At 36.8% G+C, this 21,786-nt stretch overlaps 1 protein-coding gene across 1 annotated transcript in view; it reads right to left on the bottom strand.

Annotated features, from left to right (window-relative positions):
* The window catches only part of LOC128238556 (homogentisate 1,2-dioxygenase-like), a 73,139-nt gene that overhangs the window by 7,322 nt on the left and 44,031 nt on the right, over nt 1-21,786 (bottom strand). The window contains exons 6-13 of the mRNA XM_052954600.1: nt 17,884-17,918; nt 16,825-16,904; nt 16,637-16,736; nt 16,172-16,293; nt 9,429-9,533; nt 7,688-7,814; nt 1,344-1,396; nt 1,017-1,145 (exon numbers count right to left, since the gene is read on the bottom strand). Coding sequence (XP_052810560.1) covers nt 1,017-1,145; nt 1,344-1,396; nt 7,688-7,814; nt 9,429-9,533; nt 16,172-16,293; nt 16,637-16,736; nt 16,825-16,904; nt 17,884-17,918 — 751 coding nt within the window. The remainder of the gene's footprint in view (nt 1-1,016; nt 1,146-1,343; nt 1,397-7,687; nt 7,815-9,428; nt 9,534-16,171; nt 16,294-16,636; nt 16,737-16,824; nt 16,905-17,883; nt 17,919-21,786) is intronic.

Genomic DNA, 21,786 nt, shown 5'->3' with positions numbered 1-21,786 from the left:
CTGGTGTACAGTCCCTTTAAACAGAATTAGAAGTTAAATAGTATAGGAATAAAATTATATAACATGCAAAATAGAGTTATCTAACTTGATTAATTAGTACTAGGTTGAAATAATTTGGAACATGTGTGAAGCCTCAATGCAATACATGGTATATTTGCTGAGGTATTGACTTAAATATGGTAGCATGCAAAAACCTTAACTAAAATTCCTAAGTTAGACAAAAGAGGGCCAAAATAATCATTATATGCAAGAGTTATGTACTTAATTAACTGGAGCTACCACAAAAGGTGACTAAAAACTGACGAAATGCCAAATAATCTTAAAAGCTGAACTTGTATGATAAAAAGAAAAGGACTGATCATTATATTATGCAAAATAGCGTTTATCTTACTCATTCAATAAAGTCATTAAGTAGGTTGAATGTGCCATCAGCAATTCACCCACCTGTATGCCATCACCAATGCATCCACCTGTATGCCATCACCAATTCACCACCCTGTGTGCCATCAGCAATGCACCCACCAGTGTGCCATCAGCAATGCACCTACCTGTGTGCAATCACCAATGTGCCTACCAGTGTACCATCAACAATTCACCCACCTGTGTGTGATCAGCAATGCACCCACCTGTGTGCCATCACCAATGCACCCACCTGTGTGCCATCACCAATGCACCCACCTGTGTGCCATCACCAATGTGCCTACCAGTGTGCCATCACCAATGCACCCACATGTGTGCCATCACCAGTGTGCCTACCAGAGTGCCATCACCAATGCACCAACCAGTGTGAAATCAACAATTCACCCACCTGTGTGCCATCAGCAATGCACCCACCTGTGAGCCATCAGCAATGCACCCAACTGTGTGCCATCACCAATGCACCCATCTGTGTGCCAACACCAATGCACCCACCTGTGTGCCATCACCAATGTGACCACCTGTGTGCCATCAGCAATGCACCTAGCTGTATGCCATCAACAATTAGTCTACCTGTATGCCATCAGCAATGTTCTTACTTGTGTGCCATCAGCTACCCGAACAGGTGCAAGGGGTTCCTTGGAGGCTTTCTCAAAGCACTCAGCATCCGGACCATGCGGTGTCATCATACTGTGAAGGGTACAGCCACCCGGCATAAATCCACTCTCCTAGTTTAAAACATGTTCATTTGATAAGTCAACATCCATGTAAACATCATCAAGGAAGGTTGTTGTTTTTCAAAGAAAAACACCTCTATGTGAAAAATTATGCTCAAACTTTAACTATCATTGAAGTTTTTGGAAGTTCACAATGCCTTTATAAAAAATTAATCTCTTTCATAATTGGAGCAAAACTGAGACACATACCTTAGCCTCATACTTTCCTAGAATCAGGCCCATGAATTCACTCATACAGTTTCCTGGAAAAAAACACCCAGCTAAAATACTTGACATCATACTGGTTTATAAAAACTTTTTTTTCAACTGTGTCATAAGTTTATGGCTGGATTTAAATTCCTTCCAATATTTGAAGAATAATACCAAAGACAATACTACTTTGAACAAAATCGAAATACAAGCAAAACAACTTTACAAAAATAGGTCCAAGGCCTATAACTCTTGTTCAGTTAACAATTAAATATGGTGAGGAGAGTGATGTCCCCTGTGTGGCAGTGTTTACTTTTTTGGACTCAAGAATTTGTGAAATAAAAGGTGTATAAATGCATAAAAATGTAAATTAAAAGAGTTGAATAAGGATATAAACTGTAAGTTAAAGAGAAAATATCATTACACTTCGGGTGATAATAGAAAATCATGAGTTTATAAACTTTTTCTATTGGCAAACCATTGGGTCATAAATGTATGCGTTAGTGCTAAAAATATGTAAACTGTGTATAAGCGGTATATAGATAACTCTGTTTCAGCTCAAACGCTATACCCCATTTCCACGCCGACTAAATTTTAAAATACACTGCCCAACAAAAATAAGGTATGGAAAATGTTGATATGTGAAAACGGGAAAGGGAGAGTGTAAGCAGTGTAAGTAGCATTGGGGAATTTGATGCGAGTGTTGAAGTGGCAAAGTGTAGCACTAGCAAACAAAAGAAAAAAAGGGGAGAAAAGATAACCAGGACATAAACAAAAAAAACTTTGTTACAGTGGAAGAAGAAACCACACCACACTCCAACCCAAATCAGAAGACGATATCGCTTTTATAGAATCTTCGGACAGCAATATGACTATAATCCAAATAGCACTAAAAGAAATAAACCTGAAATTAAATCAAGCAGAACATTCAAAAGAAGAGTATCTCAAAACAATTGTTCCTGAAATTGTCGAAATAGTAAAAGAGGAGATGACAAAAGCGTTTGACATCAAAATCGACAAGCTAGAATCTAGAATTTTTGAGATAGGAAAATCAAACGAGGGCTAAAGAAAACTATTAAGGATCAAGAAATAAGGACGGAAAGGGAAGCAGACCAAACAAAGCAGGTGAATATTGATCTGGAAGGAACAATTGTCACACAAGCAGGTTATATCAATGAATTAGATCAATATGGGAGAAGAAGCAATTTAATAATATCTGGGATCAAGGAAGGGTCAGGATCAAATGCGGAAACACAAGAGGAAACAGCACAAACGGTAATAAAAACATTGAACAACAAAATTAAGGGCCTAGATATGTCAATGGAGGATATAGACATGTGCCACAGACTCGGGCGCCCTATTGACAGAGCTAGGCCAATTATCGTAAGATATATTTCCAGGATGGACAGAAACACCTCATTAAAACGTAGGAAAGAGCTTAAAGGAACAAATATTTATGTAAATGAGGACCTATCAAAGCTGAACAGACTGGTGTTAAGTCACACGAGAAGGCAACTCTCCGAAAATGAAACTGTGTGGGCAAAAGAAGGCAAACTATACTACAAAAACAATACAGGCAAAATTTGCAACATCTGCTTCCACGAATATAGAGACTGGACCGGAATCCCATGGCCTCGACTTGTGCACACAGCATGTATACTTACAGCAAGTTCTACTTCGTGAAAACCGTGAGAATATCAGAGCCTTATTCCTTAACGATAATAATAACAAACTTTCCGAAACTAACAGCAACTCCTGCGAAGGCTTACTTACAGTATATGAATGTTGAAATGCCCTAAAAGACATGAAAAATAATAAAAGCCCCGGTTCGGATGGTTTCATTTTAATAGACTCTTTAAATTACTCCTTCAGAAATGGTCATTTAACACCACTTCAAAAACAAACTTCAACCAACAAACTGCTTTTTAAATTGAAACTTGTCGATTGTAGCTTATGTACATTCTGTAACTCAGGTATTGAATCTATTGAACATTGGGAATGTTACAAGACACAACAATTATGGAATAAATTAAACAACTTCATAGCTCCAACAACAATTAATATAATTATAGGTAAACGCGAAGCTTTATTGGGAACAATGACAATCAAAACGCGAGGCGCTGAAAGATTATCTGCGGGCAAACATGTGAGAGTTGCAAATTTTATTTGAACTATGGGAATGAGTGAAGAGCACATAAATAAAAGTGAAAAATGTGCCGACAGCGCTTGTGCCCACACTGGGCAAAGAAACAAACATGCCCACACTGGGCGTCGCCCGGCGAAGAAACAAACATATCTATATCTTTATGGCGTCTTGTGGCATTTTGTTTTTGTAAATGTCACTTCAAGCGTCGTAATCCCCCATCCTCATGTATTTAGTGTAACAATGCATGCCCATTTCAATCGTTTCTAAAGGTTTTTCGTTGCTTTGATTAGATATTATACGATAGGAAAATACAATACATCATAATATAAAATACATCATATATATATATATATTATTTCCTTTTATTAACATACACATTTTGTTTAGGGAAAACCATTTTTTTACAAACAACTTCAACAATAATTCCATTCAAAATGAAGTTTTATATCAATTCAGTCGACGTATCCCCATGTATTTGAAGTTATAGTAAATGCTCTTTTCAATCGCGTCTAAAGGTTTTTCGGTCCTTTGATTAGATAGCATACGTTTGACAAATTTTATGAACTTACACGTTTTAATTGTTTAAGGAAAATGATTTTATTTTACGAACAACTGTAGCAATAATTCCTTTCAAAATGCAGAGCTTATCAGATGGTCGTTTTCTCACGGTGAGGACAAACATGTGGTCAGTTAATGTATGTAGAAACTATATTTAGAATATAGGTCAGTTAATGAAGTTGAAACTATTTTTAGATAATCGAAAATTGTCTGTTTTAAGAATGAGAATATGATTGTGCTTTTTCAAGTTTTATTGATAATATGTTATTTATGTTTTATGTAAGTATCTTTGAAGAAATAGTACTAGTGCTGTTATGAATGCGTCGCACTCTTTGGATGTTTTACAGGGTTTATTTTCCGAACTACTTTGCTTCACCAAATGTATGCATAACTCACTGTCATATCAGGACATGTGTGCTAATATAAATTGAAAGCCTAATGTCTAAAGCTATATGCCAAGGATACACTGGAACAAAGCTTTTATGCAAAAAAAATCATCATATCATATTGATAATATAAACGCCTAAAAATCATAGAATGAATAGTATTTTGTTATTGTGTACCAGGTAAATCATAGTATTTGAAGCATTAGCAACGCGAAAACCTGAGATACAACTGTTTTGACACTCATAAAAGTAATATAAGAAATGCACCATTACAAATTAGCGTGCTTCAGGGTCACGTCAGGTTAAAATAACAAACCCTGCAGGCGATTGGACACTTGCGGTCGGTAATAATATCTGGAACATCTTGGGCTAAACACAGAGTGAATATCATTATGTAGTCTTCCTACCAGAGCCTCCATTATTTTGACCCACATTAATCTGATAAATATAGCAATCTAAAGATAGATATTCTGCTAAAGATAAAACGGAAATAGCCGAACAAGCAAGAACTCATACTCGGACTCCAATACAACTAATCTATATTTATGGATTTTACGTCATCCTGCTAAACATAGAGCGCATTGAGACAAAAAATGGGTTAAAACGACATGAATAGAAGTAGTTCTTTGGAGTTTGCGGTCTTAAGACTACCTGTGCGCATGCGCAGATAGTCTAAAATCAAAGGGCCATAACATTGAAAAATTATCCCAGCAGACCATGCCACTGTAACTTCTAAAGTAGACTTGGTAGATATCATTCCTGTGAGAGAAAAAAATGAATTTATGACATAGAGAAAATATTTTCTAAGATTTGACCTATTGACCTAGTTTTTGAACCGAGAACCCCAAAACACAAATTTCTAAAACAACATAAAGAGAAGTAACTGACAAAGTTTCATAACAACTTGGTAAAAACTATTGACTTAAATGATTTGGAAGAAAATTTCCTAACATTAGACCTATTGAACTAGTTTTTGAGGTGACCCATTTTCACAAATGTCAAGACAAAATGTAGAAAATTATTCTGACAAAGTTTCATAACAATTGGATAAAAACTACTGACTTTATGACATGGAATAAAAACATCCTAGGATTTGACCAAGTGACCTAGTTTTTTACCTTAGGTGACCCACATTGAAAAATGTCTAATAAAACATGAATAAAGGTGTTGGTACTTTATGACATGGAATCAAAACTTAAACATGGAATTGTAAATGCCAGCCCAGCTACTGTTTTTCTTCATTCTATAACCCGTAATTTTTCGCTGAACAAGAGCGGTCACAGACAGCTATATCCCCCGCCTCATGGGGGCATAGTTTGTAACAAAAGCCCATCAATGGTAAGGGTGGTTTCTCAGGAACATAAGAAATGCATAAAATTAAGAAAGGGCAATAACTCTTCCTAAAATAATCCCTTCATGAAATAAAGAAAGGGCAACAACTCTTTCAAAAATGGCCGAATCGCAAAAGGCAGACAATATGCGCTGTGTCACTATATAGTCATTAATCTGTGAAAGTTTGGTAGAAATCGCATGAAAAATGTAAGAGGATTTGCGAAGAAACCAATTTTAAATGTAAAATAAGCAAAGGGCAATAACTCTTTCAAAAATGGTCAAATCGGGAAAGTCCGACAATATGCGCTGCTTCACTTTATGATCATCAATCTGTGAAAGTTTGGTAGAAATCGCATGAAAAACGTAAGAGGAGTTGCGAAGAAACCAATTTTAAATGTAAAATAAGCAAAGGGCAATAACTCTTTCAAAAATGGTCAAATCGGGAAAGTCCGACAATATGCGCTGCTTCACTTTATGGTCATCAGTCTGTGAAAGTTTGGTAGAAATCGCATGAAAAACGTAAGAGGAGTTGCAAAGAAACCAATTTTAAAAATAAAATAAGCAAAGGGAAATAACTTTCAAAAATGGTCGAGTCGGGAAAGCCTGACAATATGTGCTGCTTCACTTTATGATCATCAATCTGTGAAAGTTTGGTAGAAATGTAAGAGGAGATGCAAAGAAATGAATGTGGGACGGACAGACGCATGCACGCACGCACAGATGCATGGAATCGCGTCTACCATTAATATATCCCCTCGTCATTTCAAGGCGGTGGATAAAAATCCAGCTCAAATAAATGGCTATAATTCTGTAAAAATTACCTGAGCAGAACAAGCTGATTCTAGTGCACAACTAGGTTTTCTATACAGAGTACAAACAAAATATCAAAATGTCTATGCCTAAGGGAGAGAGCATACAACACCTGTCTGCCATGAGTGATCACATATCATGTCTAATTTTTTATTAGGGATGGCAACGAGTAGTAAAATTAATACTCGAGTACTCGGACGATCGTTCGATCGAGTACTCGGGTACTCGATTACTCGGAAAAATTGAATATGTGTTCACAAAGAAAAGATTGCGTATACATGTATCGTTAATGACGTATATTGTGCGTTGGTCATATTATTGGTCATTTTCACCTTTAAAGTAAACTTTCATTACGTATTTTAACAAAAAATGATATAAAAAGAAAACAAATGTTGTTTCAGGCTTTTAATTTGTCTTATTCGTTTCATTTTATACAATTATGCACTGCAGAAATAAACAACAATCAGAATTACAATGAACGAAAATTAAAAGCATACATAAAAATAGTGAACGAAATTCAATACGAAGTTCAGTTGTTCACTCTATAATTTAATTTTTAAATGATAGTTTTTCGTACTGTGTAATTGTTGTTGACCTCATTAATATTCATAATTCTTGATTTAAAATATCAACCAATCAATTGTGATAATCATTGCAAAAATAGTTAAAATACGCCCGTTAAGAAATCAATAAATTTTCGTAACGGTCGATACTTGCTCGTAAGCGTCCATTATTTGATAAAGGTCTCTAATTGGTATACAATAGAATAGTGTAGGTGAAAGTACCGCTATCAAAACTTCGCTAATTGACATCAGCACTTATTTAAAATAGGGGTCCTTTGTTGACAGTTTGCAACTATCACAACAACTCTCAACTAATTGATTGAGGTCAATTGTGTACACAGCGGGGATTAGAGGGACCGTTAATTGTCCTCTTGGCAACTAACTAGATCTGATATTTTGTCTGTAAATCGTGTATTTGGTGATTTTTATAGATTTAAAAAAAAAAAAAAAATCCGAGTACTCGAGTAGTGATTTGGTACTCGAGTACTCGGACGTCTATAACCTGCTATGATACAGATATAGATAGTGCTATATAACATTAATACATACTGTGGTAGTATGGAGGGCGGAAAGTGTTGTCTGTCACTCCCCATCGGGGAGGGAAGATGACAAAGTCAGCGATGGCAACACCTGGCCTTGTTGATTGGCAGGTCAGGACTGTAAAGATCGATGGGTCCTGAAGTAGCACATTAAATTCAGTTGACATGAGCTTATTTTTCTTGATTGTTCAAAATCCAGCTAGGCTTGAGGCTCCCACACAAGTGAGTTTCCAGGGTAGAAACCAGCACTGGTGGTTAAGTACAACTGGCAGCTAGAAGGGTGAGGAGCCTAGAGCAGCAGACAATTGTATCAGTAGACCTATTCAAATGCAGTACTTGGGTTTACTTTCTACATTATGTAACTGACAGGTAACCTTTGATGTATAAATGTGTTACAGTTAATAAACTAAAAAATATTGTACCTTTCTTTATTTATGTATGAAAAGTGCTCTTCTGTTTTTTTCTTTAGGCCTATAATAATTAATTTTCAATGAATAACTAATACTACAACGTAACGGCAGATACTTGTACATACATGTGTTTTGCTATGTTATATCAAATATATATCTTTAATAAGAATGTTCTACAAAATCTAATCACTGTTGAAAAATCAATCTCAATATAACAAGAGGCCCAAAAGGGCCTATGCTCTACTGGCATGGCTTTTGTGGTCATATCAATCCAGAGTATGTATGTATGGGTAAAAGGCAACAGACATATACTTTATGTTTTGTGTTTGGGTTACCTGAAAACGTAGCACGTTCAACATCTGAGCCCAGAAAGTATTGTAAGTAGATTAGTTGCATGAACTATTTTAATATGTGCCAAGTAAAAGTCATCTGATAAAAAAAAAATGCTTTCAAAACTGTACTCATAGTAAAAATTTCTGTAGTTTTAGAAGTTAAAAAAAGTTGGTCAAAAGGTCAAAGTCAAGGGCATCCTAGGACAACATTGATCAATTTGAACAAACATTCACAATCAATTGTGCTGAGATGGATGCACGAACACACAAAAAGATTTTCAAACCTTTCCAGATTTATGTTTACCAAACCTGTGAACCCTGGGTGTGGCCAGTAATGACACCAGGTGCATAACCAGGTGCACGGACGCACGACCGCACGCATGCACATACTACGTACACATTACCATCACATAAGCTCTTCTGGCCTTTGGCCAGTAGAGCTAAAAATGAGTTTCTTTTTTTAATGAAATGTATGTGTGTTAAAATATTTCGTCCAAAAACATAACATATCTGTTGAGATTTTGACCAGATTTACTTTATAATCAATTAGTGTTGCATGTATTAAATATAAATGCCAGGGTTTGAATAGGCATTGAATAATTGCCTCATGGTTTTTATGAGGCAATGCCATAATTAAAACATGTTTATAACATAAACGAAGGAAAATTGACAGACAAATAAAGCAGCATATCAGTACCGTAAATCAAAACAATGTGTTTTTTTCACGCAAATTTCTATAATGGTTTTTCTCATCAAAAGTGGTGTCCCTTCTCCTTCGTTATACCAATGACTGTTTCCCTCTAGGATTTAAAACATTGCAAAAAATGAACAACAGCAAAAGGTACCAATATCTGATGTAATGTAAAATAATATTATGACAAATTCAAATGTTGAAAAATTGGCTTTGATTTCTAAAATAACATAAATCTAAATGTGCATGGAGTCTAAGCCATATAATATTTTATCACTTCTGAGTACATATGTTCTTTTTGCTAGTATTGTAACTCACAGCATGGTCAAAGGCAACTGCGTTGATAACCATGAAGTTTTTCAGGTTGTACTTATATGGTGTGTAGTTTCCATGCCAGGCCACAACATCAAATGGTGAATGGTCCTGAAATAACAAGACAGTTAGTTGAACTTTACTGAAGGCCTTATTGATAACTAATCAGTTAAGTCCTTGTCCTAGCCTAGTGTTCTATGTAGTTCAGTCCTTGCCTTACTGTAGTGCACTATGTAGTTCAGTCCTTGCCTAACTGTAGTTCACTATGTAGCCCTGTTCTTACCTTATGCAAGTGTACTACGTAGTTCAGTAATTGCCGTACTGTTGTTCACAATGTAGTTTAGTCCTTGCATTACCCTAGTGTACTATGTAGTTCAGTCCTTGCCTTACTTTTGGGCACTATATAGGTCAGTCCTTGTCTTACCATACTGCACTATGTAGTTCAGTCCTAGTCTTATCATGGTGCACTATGTAGTTCAGTCCTTGCCTTACACTAGTGTACTATGTAGTTCAGTCCTAGTCTTATCATGGTGCATTATGTAGTTCAGTCCTTGCCTTACACTAGTGCACAATGTAGTTCAGTCCTTTTCTTACTGTAGTTTACTATGTAGTAAAGTCCTTGCCTTACCCTAGTGCACTACATAATGCAGGCCTTGCCTTACCCTAGTGCACTATGTAGTTCAGTCATTGCCTTACCCTAGTGCACAATGTAGTTCAGTCCTTTTCTTACTGTAGTTTACTATGTAGTAAAGTCCTTGCCTTATCCTAGTATACCATGTAGTACAGTCCTTGCCTTACCCTAGTGTACTATGTAGTTCAGTCCTTGCCTAACTGTAGTGTAATATGTAGTTCAGTCCTTGTCTTAATGTAGTTCACTATGTAGTTCAGTCCCTGTCTTACCCTAATGTACTATGTAGTTCAGTCTTTGTCTTACTGTAGTGCACTTTATAGTTCAGTCATTGTCATACTGTGGTACTATGTAGTTCTGTCCTTGCCATACTGTAGTGCACTATGTAGTTCAGTTCTTGTCTTCACTAGTGCACTATGTAGTTCAGTCCTTGTGTTACCATAGTGCACTACGTTGTTCAGTCCTTGTCTTACTGTAGTGCACTATGTAGTTCAGTCCTTGTATAACTGTAGTTAACTACGTAGTTCATTCCTTTCCTTACTGTATAGCACAATGTAGTTCAGTCCTTGTCTTACTGTAGTGTACTATGTAGTTCAGTCCTTGCCTTACCCTAGTGTACTTTGCAGTTCAGTCCTTGTCTTACCCTAGTGAACCATGTAGTTCAGTCCTTGCCTTACCCTAGTGTACTTTGCAGTTCAGTCCTTGCCTTACCCTAGTGTACTTTGCAGTTCAGTCCTTGTCTTACCCTAGTGAACCATGTAGTTCAGTCCTTGCCTTACCCTAGTGTACTTTGCAGTTCAGTCCTTGCCTTACCCTAGTGTACTATGTTGTTCAGTCCTTGCCTTACCCTAGTGTTCTATGTAGTTCAGTTCTTTTCTTACTGTAGTTTACTATGTAGTTCAGTCCTTGCCTTACCCTAGTGTACTTTGTAGTTCAGTCCTTGTCTTACCCTAGTGTACTTTGTAGTTCAGTCCTTGTCTTACCCTAGTGTTCTATGTACTTCAGTTCTTTTCTTACTGTAGTGCACTTCATAGTTCAGTCCTTGCCTTATCCTAGTGCACCATGTAGTTCAGTCATTGCCTTATCCTAGTGCACTATGTAGTTCAGTCTTTGTCAAACTGAAGTTTATTATGTAGTTAAGTCATTGCTTTACTGTAGTGCACTGTGTAATTCAGTCCTTGCCTTACCCTAGTGCACTATATAGTTCAGTCCTTGTCTTACTGTAGCTTACTATGTTGTTCAGTCCTTGCCTTACTGTAGTGAACTACATAGTTCAGTCCTTGCCTTACTGTTGTGCACTGTGTAGTTCAGTCCTTGCCTTACTGTAGTGCACTATGAAGTTCAGTCCTTGTCTTACTGTAGTTTACTATGTAGTTCAGTCCTTGCCTTACCCTAGTGCAGTACGTAGTTCAGTCCTTGCCTTACCCTAGTGCAGTATGTAGTTCAGTCCTTGCCTTACCCTAGTGCAGTATGTAGTTCAGTCCTTGCCTTACCCTAGTGCAGTATGTAGTTCAGTCCTTGCCTTACCCTAGTGCAGTACTTAGTTCAGTCCTTGCCTTACCCTAGTGCAGTATGTAGTTCAGTCCTTGCCTTACCCTAGTGCAGTATGTAGTTCAGTCCTTGCCTTACCCTAGTACAGTATGTAGTTCAGTCCTTGCCTTACCCTAGTGCAGTACGTAGTTCAGTCCTTGCCTTACCCTAGTGCAGTACGTAGTTCAGTCCTTGCCTTACCCTAGTGCAGTACGTAGTTCAGTCCTTGCCTTACTGTAGTGCAGTATGTAGTTCAGTCCTTGCCTTACACTAGTGCAGTACATAGTTCAGTCCTTGCTTTACTCTAGTGCAGTATGTAGTTCAGTCCTTGCCTTACCCTAGTGCAGTATGTAGTTCAGTCCTTGCCTTACACTAGTGCAGTACGTAGTTCAGTCCTTGCCTTACCCTAGTGCAGTACGTAGTTCAGTCCTTGCCTTACCCTAGTGCAGTACGTAGTTCAGTCCTTGCCTTACCCTAGTGCAGTACGTAGTTCAGTCCTTGCCTTACCCTAGTGCAGTACATAGTTCAGTCCTTGCTTTACTCTAGTGCAGTACGTAGTTCAGTCCTTGCCTTACCCTAGTGCAGTACGTAGTTCAGTCCTTGCCTTACCCTAGTGCAGTACGTAGTTCAGTCCTTGCCTTACCCTAGTGCAGTACGTAGTTCAGTCCTTGCCTTACTGTAGTGCAGTATGTAGTTCAGTCCTTGCCTTACCCTAGTGCAGTACATAGTTCAGTCCTTGCCTTACCCTAGTGCAGTACGTAGTTCAGTCCTTGCCTTACTCTAGTGCAGTATGTAGTTCAGTCCTTGCCTTACACTAGTGCAGTACATAGTTCAGTCCTTGCTTTACCCTAGTGCAGTATGTAGTTCAGTCCTTGCCTTACCCTAGTGCAGTATGTAGTTCAGTCCTTGCCTTACACTAGTGCAGTACATAGTTCAGTCCTTGCTTTACTCTAGTGCAGTACGTAGTTCATTCCTTGCCTTACACTAGTGCAGTACGTAGTTCAGTCCTTGCCTTACCCTAGTGCAGTATGTAGTTCAGTCCTTGCCTTACCCTAGAACAGTATGTTGTTCAGTCCTTGCCTTACCCTAGTGCAGTATGTAGTTCAGTCCTTGCCTTACCCTAGTGCAGTATGTAGTTCAGTCCTTGCCTTACCCTAGTGCAGTATGTAGTTCAGTCCTTGCTTTACCCTAGTGCAGTATGTAGTTCAGTCCTTGCCTTACCCTAGTGCAGTATGTAGTTCAGTCCTTGCCTTACCCTAGTGCAGTATGTAGTTCAGTCCTTGCCTTACCCTAGTGCAGTATGTAGTTCAGTCCTTGCCTTACTGTAGTGCAGTATGTAGTTCAGTCCTTGCCTTACCCTAGTGCAGTACGTAGTTCAGTCCTTGCCTTACACTAGTGCCCTATGTTGTTCAGTCCCTGTCAAACCACAGTGCACTATGTTGTTCAGTCCCAAGGAACCGCAGTGCACTATGTAGTTCAGTCCTTGTCTTACCCAAGTGCACTTTCTAGTGAAGTTCCTTGTCAAGTTCAGTCATAGCAGCACTGTACATCTTGAGTATGGCCAATAAGAAAAGTATGTGTACATGAACCAGACTTTCACATAACTTCGCCAGTCTTCATGAAAATATATGTTCAATCTTGATTCCCATTTTGGCAAGAAAAACATTCAAAACAAGAGTATTGCTGGAAGTGATGGATGCTGCCCAAAGACCTACAATAAAACTGCGTTGTTTGAGAACCTGCAGTCCCTCGAGGTTGGAGCTTGATCCCAAACATTTTTTCTTCTAGAAAGTTCTAAAAATGCAATGAAAGTTGAAAGGAAATTTCATAAGGTGTGAAAAAACGTTTATCACAGTTGATGCATGGCCACTATTAGTTGATAAGGGCAACTGAGAAGACAAACATGAGTTTGAACAGTTTCCAGAGACAAACAAGATGCACCAATTATCAATCCTTGATTTTGCAAAACTTAAATCTGACTAATGCCATAATATGTACTGTCATATTTAAATTTTGCTTGTTTATAAAATGTGCTTTTTCTAAAAATAAACATACTAATAACTAATTATTTTTTTATATTTTTTTCTCTTATATTTAGTATACGACAACCTTTGAAGCCTTTGAACATATGAGCAATTTCCACAACGCAACAGTAGTAAACTTAAACTACACTGATAGATATTTCATAACAGACTGGAAAATTGAAACTCGGGTTGTTCGAAATATCAAATCCCTTGAGGTTACAGCTTGGACCACGGTGTCCTCCAGCAATCGCAGTTTTACTGTACTTTCTATGAAAAGGCAGAAATTGTAATGCAATGTGCTGGTAGAAGTTGAATGGTTGTAGCATTATTATTAGGGATACAAACAGATATTAGAATATTCGATCAAATGTTTGGTATTCTAATGTCAAAATCGGTATTTGAATATTCAAATTTTGGATGTTGAATAAATAGAATAATAAACATTTTGCATTTTTGCATTTTCCATTGTCATGTTTTTACAACAAATGGCTCATATTGCCAGAGGTGTGAATGTGATGACAATACACTAAACAGGTACTATAAAAAGTCCCTGTAATATTAAAATAACTGGCTGTTAGACAAGTGACATCCACAATTTCGATCATTTGGGATCAATTAAATGCCTTTGCCAATTTAGGATTGAAGGAAGAGGCCATCACAATGCTGTAATAACAAGAGCTGTCACAGAGACAGCACCCTCAACTATTCGGTCGCTTTTCAGTGTAAGGATTGAAAAGTTTTGGCGAAACATGCATAGATCACTGTTAGATTATATTTCAATGAAATACATGTTTTACATGGAACATTTTAACCAGAATTGTTTAGTCTAATAATAAAGGGCCATTATTTGCAAAATACAGTTATCTAACTTGGTTATTCAATTACATTGGGTGGTTGAATACCATTGTATAAAGTCTCAATGCAATACATTAAGTAATTGCTGAGATATTATCCTATGTGTGCTAACATGCAAGACCTTAACCAGAATTTTATCGCATAATAACCCTTTAGCGCATGTATACGAGATAGGCCGACATAGCTCATTACCAGATGTATACGCATTTGGCCGACCGTATCCATTACTGGATGTAAACGCATGGCCCGCATATTTCAATAGGGTCATTTCAATATTTCAATTTTGCATCTTTCTTTTTGTAAACAATATCCCGGATGTTTATAAAATTAAAGTTTAACCTTTTGTGTATTGATTTTCCCTTGAAAATATCGTCTGCTAAATTGAGAAGGTGTTTATACTCCCAATCGCAGGTGTGATATCCCATTGTGACGTAATAAGACCACGAGCTAAGTACTGTATGGAATTTCCCCCAAATTCATTGATGCGTAAATCATTAAATATATTACGTCAGTTCAGTTTACCATTAAAATCAATTGAGATTATATTTACTTAAAGGTACTATTTTGTTTACAAACAAAAGAAACAATTAGTAAATGAGAAAATGATGGGTAAATTTTCTGTGAAGCTTATATAATGTCCATCATAGTTTTGGCTGTAAAATAGGTCATGTGCAAGCGTTTTGTTTGATCAAGATCTTTTTATTCATACCGGAAAATCATTTATCGGCTTTCTTTTTTTGTAAACAATTTTATGAGGGGGTAATAAAGTTTAACAGACACCTTGGACTGGATCTCTCAGCTGGATGACACCGGATATTCCTGACATATTTCTGTGTTAATTAATACACAAGAACATAAATTGTCGGCTTTTTAATCCAGATGGGTCTTTTTTATGATAGGGGTAATAAAAATTAGATCGATCCCAGCATTTTATTACCCTTTGATTTAATGCAATTATGACATTTCAAAGAAATGTTACAAATCCATCTTAAAAATACATTCACAGCTGAAATAAAATAATTTAATATTTCATCATTGACACCATTTATTAGATAATTTAATTATCTATAAAAAATGAATTCCCATAAAAAAGATTTGGACACAATTATTTGGAGTAACATTGATTTTAAGGTCATACTGCTGTATTCATTTTCTCATTTTCAAATATCCAGAAAAGTACCTATGCAGATAAGGACTGCTTATCAGTAAGATGGCTATTGACTGGGAGGTGTAATCTGGCCACTTGTCTATGTGCTAAAGGGATAAAGAGGCAAAAATTATATAATATAAAAGATCGAGTTATCTTACTTGATTAAAGAAGAAGGTCAAATGGTTGGGAGCATGTGTGTAAAGTTTCAATGCAATACATGATGTATTCGCAGAGGTATTGACTTAAAAGTGGTAACAAGCAAAACCTTAACCAGAATTTTTATGTCTAAAAAAGAGGCCATTATTTGAATTTAATGCAAACTAGAGTTATCTAACTTGGTTAATTAAGTAGGTTGGATGGTTAAGTACCATTGTATAAAGTCTTAATGCAATACCCCAAGTAGTTGCTGAGATATTAACCTATGTGTGCCTGCATGCAAAACCTTAACCAAGGTCCAGCCAACGCCGACGCTTGGGTGAGTAGTATAGCTCTCCATATTCTTCGAATAGTCGAGCTAAAAATGAGACTATATAAAAATGCAACAACAACAACAGCAACTGACCTGTACTGCCTTGAAGAGGTGACCCTGATACTTGTTGATTACCTCATAACCTTTCACCTCTCGATCTTCATACCATGCCACAGGTGACAGGAAGTCACGCGGGTTTGCCAACCCATTCGCACCTAACAAATAACACTCTTGTTTACTAAAGATTAAATCCTATTTTTCTTGGGTTGATGTTTATGAATTTCATTGATTTTCAAGTTATATTTAAGATATGAATCAGTAATTGGAGTTTCATGTCTGTGAAACGCCATGGCGGATATTTGAAATGTAGTTTTCAATGTCCCTTAGTTGAATATGTTATGGTTGTCCAATCAGGGAGCAATGATGTCATAATGCCCAACCGTGTCATGCAGATTAAAATATTCTTTTCTCTATATAAAAAAAGGACTACAGGGCAATAAATATATTTAAAAAAATGCTGCTGATGATGATGTAGATGATAATGAATTGAAGCTTTACCTATGGGTCCCAGGTCTGGAAGGATGAAATGACTGTCAAAGACCTCCAGCACATAGCCTCGTGACTCGCCCATCACAGACACATTAAACCGCATCCCAAGCTGAAAAATAAACAATAAGGAACTATACCAAATATCCTTAATATTAAGTCCAATATACAAGCATTCCTAAATTAAGTGAGAAGTTTACCTGAATGACGCAGATTTCATTTGGTTCTACTAGCATCTTGCCGAACTCTGTCGTTACCAGCAAACTGCCCTGCTGGGGAACTGCAAACAAGGTGTAGTACAATAAAAACAAGGCAGTCCAAAGGACAGCTATATCCCCCGCTGTTGTTTTTTAGTATATTTTGTTTTTCTCGCAACCTGACTGGTATGTTGAATCTGTCCAAAAATTGTACACAACCACTGGTCAAAAATTGGAATATAGGAAATACAAGTTGTTTAATTGGTAACCTAAATATTCTTGGACATATGAACATATTATAAAAGGATGTTTGTTAAAGTTATTCATATTGTGTGTAGTGTTGGACCTATAAATGTCAGATGTGACCTTGACCATTGAGGTATGGACCCAGGTCAAAGTCAATGCACATCATCTCAATGAGAACAACGTTTGTACCAAGTAATATGGTAATCCATTACTGCATAATTAAATTATAGCATGGACACGAACATGTGTACTCTGACCTTTAAATGTCACGCATGTCATTGACCTTTGAGATATGGACCTGGGTCAAGGTCACTGCACATCATCTCAATGAGGATAACATTTTTACCAAGAAATATGGTAATCCATCACTGCAAAAGTAAGTTATAGCACAGACACGAGCATGTACTGTACTCTGACCTTTAAATGTCTTGTGTGACCTTGACCTTAGAGATATGGACCCGGGTCAAGGTCACTGAACATCGTCTCAATGAGGACAACATTTGTACCAAGTAATATGGTAGTCCATCAATGTATAAGTAAGTAAAAGCGGACACCAAATGTTACGGAAAAACAGACAGACTGACAGACGGTCAAAGTGCATTCCTATAATCCCCTCCCCACTCCGTGGCGGGGGATTAAAAATCTTTACTGTTTAGCAGGTTTGTGAATTAATTTATAACCACATGTCATGTAGCTTTCATTTCTATTTAAAACACCATTTTCTACTTAATTCAGAACAACTCGGAGAAAATATTAACAAATAATTAATTAATTAAATAAATAACATTTGAAAAGGCAAACATGCTATTTTATTACCTATGAGAAAATCCCCATCAGAGCTGTATACACACCTGAAAATGAAGTGTAAGGCATCGATATGAAAATTAAAGGCTGTAAGAAGTTTAAGTGCTTGACATTGAATGATGTCAAACAGACTGGGAGAAGTTTAAGTGCTTGACATTGAATGATGTCAAACAGGCTGTAAAGAAGTTTAAGTGCTTGACATTGAATGATGTCAAACAGGCTGGGAGAGGTTTAAGTGCTTGACAGAGATAAGTTGTCCTACAAGCTGCAATAAATTAAGTGCATAACAGAGAGATGAAGTCCTTCAGGCGAAACACCTTAGTGCATCTCCATGTTTATTGATCAAAGCTCCGCGGTATGGCATGATTTTTTAAAAGCATTTTATTTATGTCTTTTAAACTTCACTTTGCCTCTAATTTAACTAAATTGTATGAGATAAACATAACAAACACAACAGTAATTGTAAATTAAATTAACTGTACCAGGACAGATAGACTTGTGGCAGCCAAATGGAAATAGAACCTATGTGGTGGACAAGTATTGGACAGAATAATTTTGGATGGAAAATCAACAAACTGAAATATGGTGTTTGCTTAAAAATGTACACAAAGATCATCAAATTTTACTTTGCTCTACCTGTCGTCACTGGATTCATCAAAAGTGTTCTCAACTCAAGGAAAGAAACTATCAAGTTTTTAAATCAGTATTAAAGATTAATCCATCTGATGCCTCATTCACATGTCCTCCGTGTGCCATATCCCCTGAACTTTATCATTGCTTTCATTTTTCAGACTCATTTTTTATCTCCACCCCCAAGAAAATAACATCAAAGCAACCAGATGGACCAGGATCATCTGCAACTGACAGTGTAACCAGTTTTTAGATATAAATGACTCATTTCATCCTATTCCAGATTCCGAAGACTGGCTTCAACCTGTCGAGGACACCGCAGCGGACACCACAACCCCTATGACTAATGATTCTGTTTTATCTTGCAGCACAAACAGTGACTCCTCAAATTTATTTGACAATCTTAAAGCTCTCAGAAATGACAATAAACATCTGGTGGTAAGCTACCTTAATATTAACAGCATACAGTTCAAATTCCATGAAATTTGTACAATCCTTGATGATAAACTTTCAGATCTGCTCGTAATTGCTGAAACCAAACTGGATGAGAGTTTCAACAACAACCTCTTCACTGCAGACGGATATAAGTTAGAAATACGAGATCACAACTGCCATGGTGGAGGACCAACAGCCTTCACACCGGCTGATCTCCTCTTCAAATGCCGCAGGGACCTGCAAAATGATCACCTTGAGTGCCTGTGCTAGGAGTTGTCGTTCCAGAGGCGGAAATGGGGTATTCTGTGCTTGTATAGCAAACCGTCAATGTCAGATCCAGACTTTGAAAAATATTCTTCTAAGTGTTTGGACAAAATGTTGATAACTTTTGAACATATTATCTGCATAGGAGATTGAATTATGACATTTAGGAAAAAGAAGGTCACTTTCAAGTCATACAAGAACTTTGTCAACAAATCATTTTATGAACATTCTTTCAATGTACCATTCCATCTGGCCCATATCTTTGAGGACATGGTCAATATATAAAGGGGCTCACAAACACCTCGAAACAAGTCGTTGACGAGCATGCCCCAGTAAAACAGAAAACCCAAAAAAGGAATCCACAACCTTACATGAAGGTACCGTAAACTTATTTACAAGGCTTGTCAAGCAAAAAAAACATCTATGACAGAAATCAGAACATGGCTAACTAGTTAAACTACACTAAGGCCACACCAAATTAATGTTTCGTTCCTCAGATTGTTGCAAAAAAGAATTGGAGCGAGCGAGCGAAAAATAATAATATTTTTTTGTCAGTTTTCATAAAAACCGAAGCAAGCGAAAAATATATTTTTCCTTATATTCAATATAAATAAGAAAGATTGTTCAATATAATTGCCCTTAAACCCATTTTAATGCCATCTTGAACTGAACCTCTAATGGAAATTGGGAAAATGTCGGAATACATACTATTTATTCATCCATGTTTAGTACAAACATTATATGGATAAATCTAATTTCTTATATAATTAAAATGTACTTTAATATGACGATCATTCATAATAAGAAATAACCCTGCTTTTAATAAAAAGTTTGAAACGACTGATATAAATCTACCTGAATCATTTTAACATCATATGCAACTGTATTTAGACATACTTAGGATTGATTTTGGATATGTAAAAAATGATCACTTACACAGGCATCATCAAACATCAGACTCCATATAACATAGACTAATTTTTGTTTTTATTATCACAGGAAATGCAATGACATGTGCTTATTACAACAAAAAGAACAAGGGTATTTTTCAGAGTACTTTTTTTGGTTATTTAGATGTTTTTATGCACCAGCCAATTGAATATGCCCACCCCCCAGTCGGGAATAGCGGGGACTTTAACTTCCGGTCTCTCAAAACCCGGGTAAAATACCAGACCTGCAGGGACACACTGCTGGTAAAATCCCCGCCAAATGGCCCCGCAACCCCGGTACCTATGCGAGGCCCATTCCCGACTATTTTCAATATGAAGACAAAACCACATTCACTAGGCACTGCGAGGCCACCTGAAAGGTAAAAACACAACCCGTTGCCTCCGCTGTCCCCGGTATACCCCTGGAACGAGGGCGAGGGGTGGGCGGGGCAGTGTTTTCAATTAAGAGGCATTAGTATGATTACAATTCCAGATTATGCTGCAAATAAAAACAAAATATAAGATGATAAACTTAGGCTTACTTATGTTGAGGCATATCCAGGCCATTGCTTATATCGCTATTTGTGAAAAGATATTTGTTCAAAACTGTTGTTTTGTCAGAATTTGATCAAACATGAGCTTGATACATCTATTTGGACCAAACAATGACTCATGTTTCAGTTAATATGACCTGTCATCTTCAGCATCGTCATAATGAGGTAAAATGTTGGTCCCTTGTATTATGACTTGAATAAAATAGTACTAAGTTGATCATTCCTATTTCCATTCAAAACGAGTCACTAATTACGCAATATAATCGCTACCAGTCTCAGATACACATGCTTTATTGCATAATGATTGCTTTAATTAATGATCCTTTAGTGCATAAGACGATCAACAATGACTTCAAGCATGCTCAAAACATATTTATTGTCAAAAATATGATTTAATTTCCAAACTTCGAGCCACATTGTTTATACCGGAAGCCGCCATTTTGATTGAATTTATTGAAACCCATGCTTAAACCGATCGATATACAGTATAAAACACTACGCATCGGAAACTTCCCTTTACAAAAACACGAAAACTAGCGTAGAAAAATTATACTTGATTATTTTTAGCCTTTTAATAAATTATTACCTGAAAAAAATCTGCTTGGCGATCAAAATGGAGGAGTGGGTGCACAAAAATAAAATAAAAATAAATATAAATAGGAGCGGTAAATCCGCGGAATGAAATATCAATTTGGTGTGGCCTAAGTTCAGAAATAATAAAACCAAAAGTCAAAAGAGAATATATAGCTGTTTATTTCCAAGAACGGTGTAGTGGAGGACCCAAATCTAAAGACTTCTGGCCAAAAATCAAACCTTTTCTCTCACAGAAACCCACAAATAAATCAGATAACCCAATAATACCCAAAGACAACATTAAAAATTGTTTCTGATCAAAAGCTGGTGACAACTAAAATGAACTCATTTTACATCAATATAGCAAAAAATATTGGAATATCTGGAACTCAGCTTAAAGATAAATACCATAGTATACCTTGACAAAAAACAGGAAAATTGCCAAATGACACCTTACTTTCATTTTATCCCCATCACCGATAACTGGTATAGATTTGATTACTCCCAAAATCATCATTGCTAGCAAAGAT

Source organism: Mya arenaria, chromosome 6, assembly GCF_026914265.1.
Source record: "Mya arenaria isolate MELC-2E11 chromosome 6, ASM2691426v1".
Taxonomy (NCBI): domain Eukaryota; kingdom Metazoa; phylum Mollusca; class Bivalvia; order Myida; family Myidae; genus Mya; species Mya arenaria.
The sequence above is the reverse complement of the archived record's forward strand: the minus strand, read 5'-3'. Positions and strand labels throughout refer to the sequence as shown.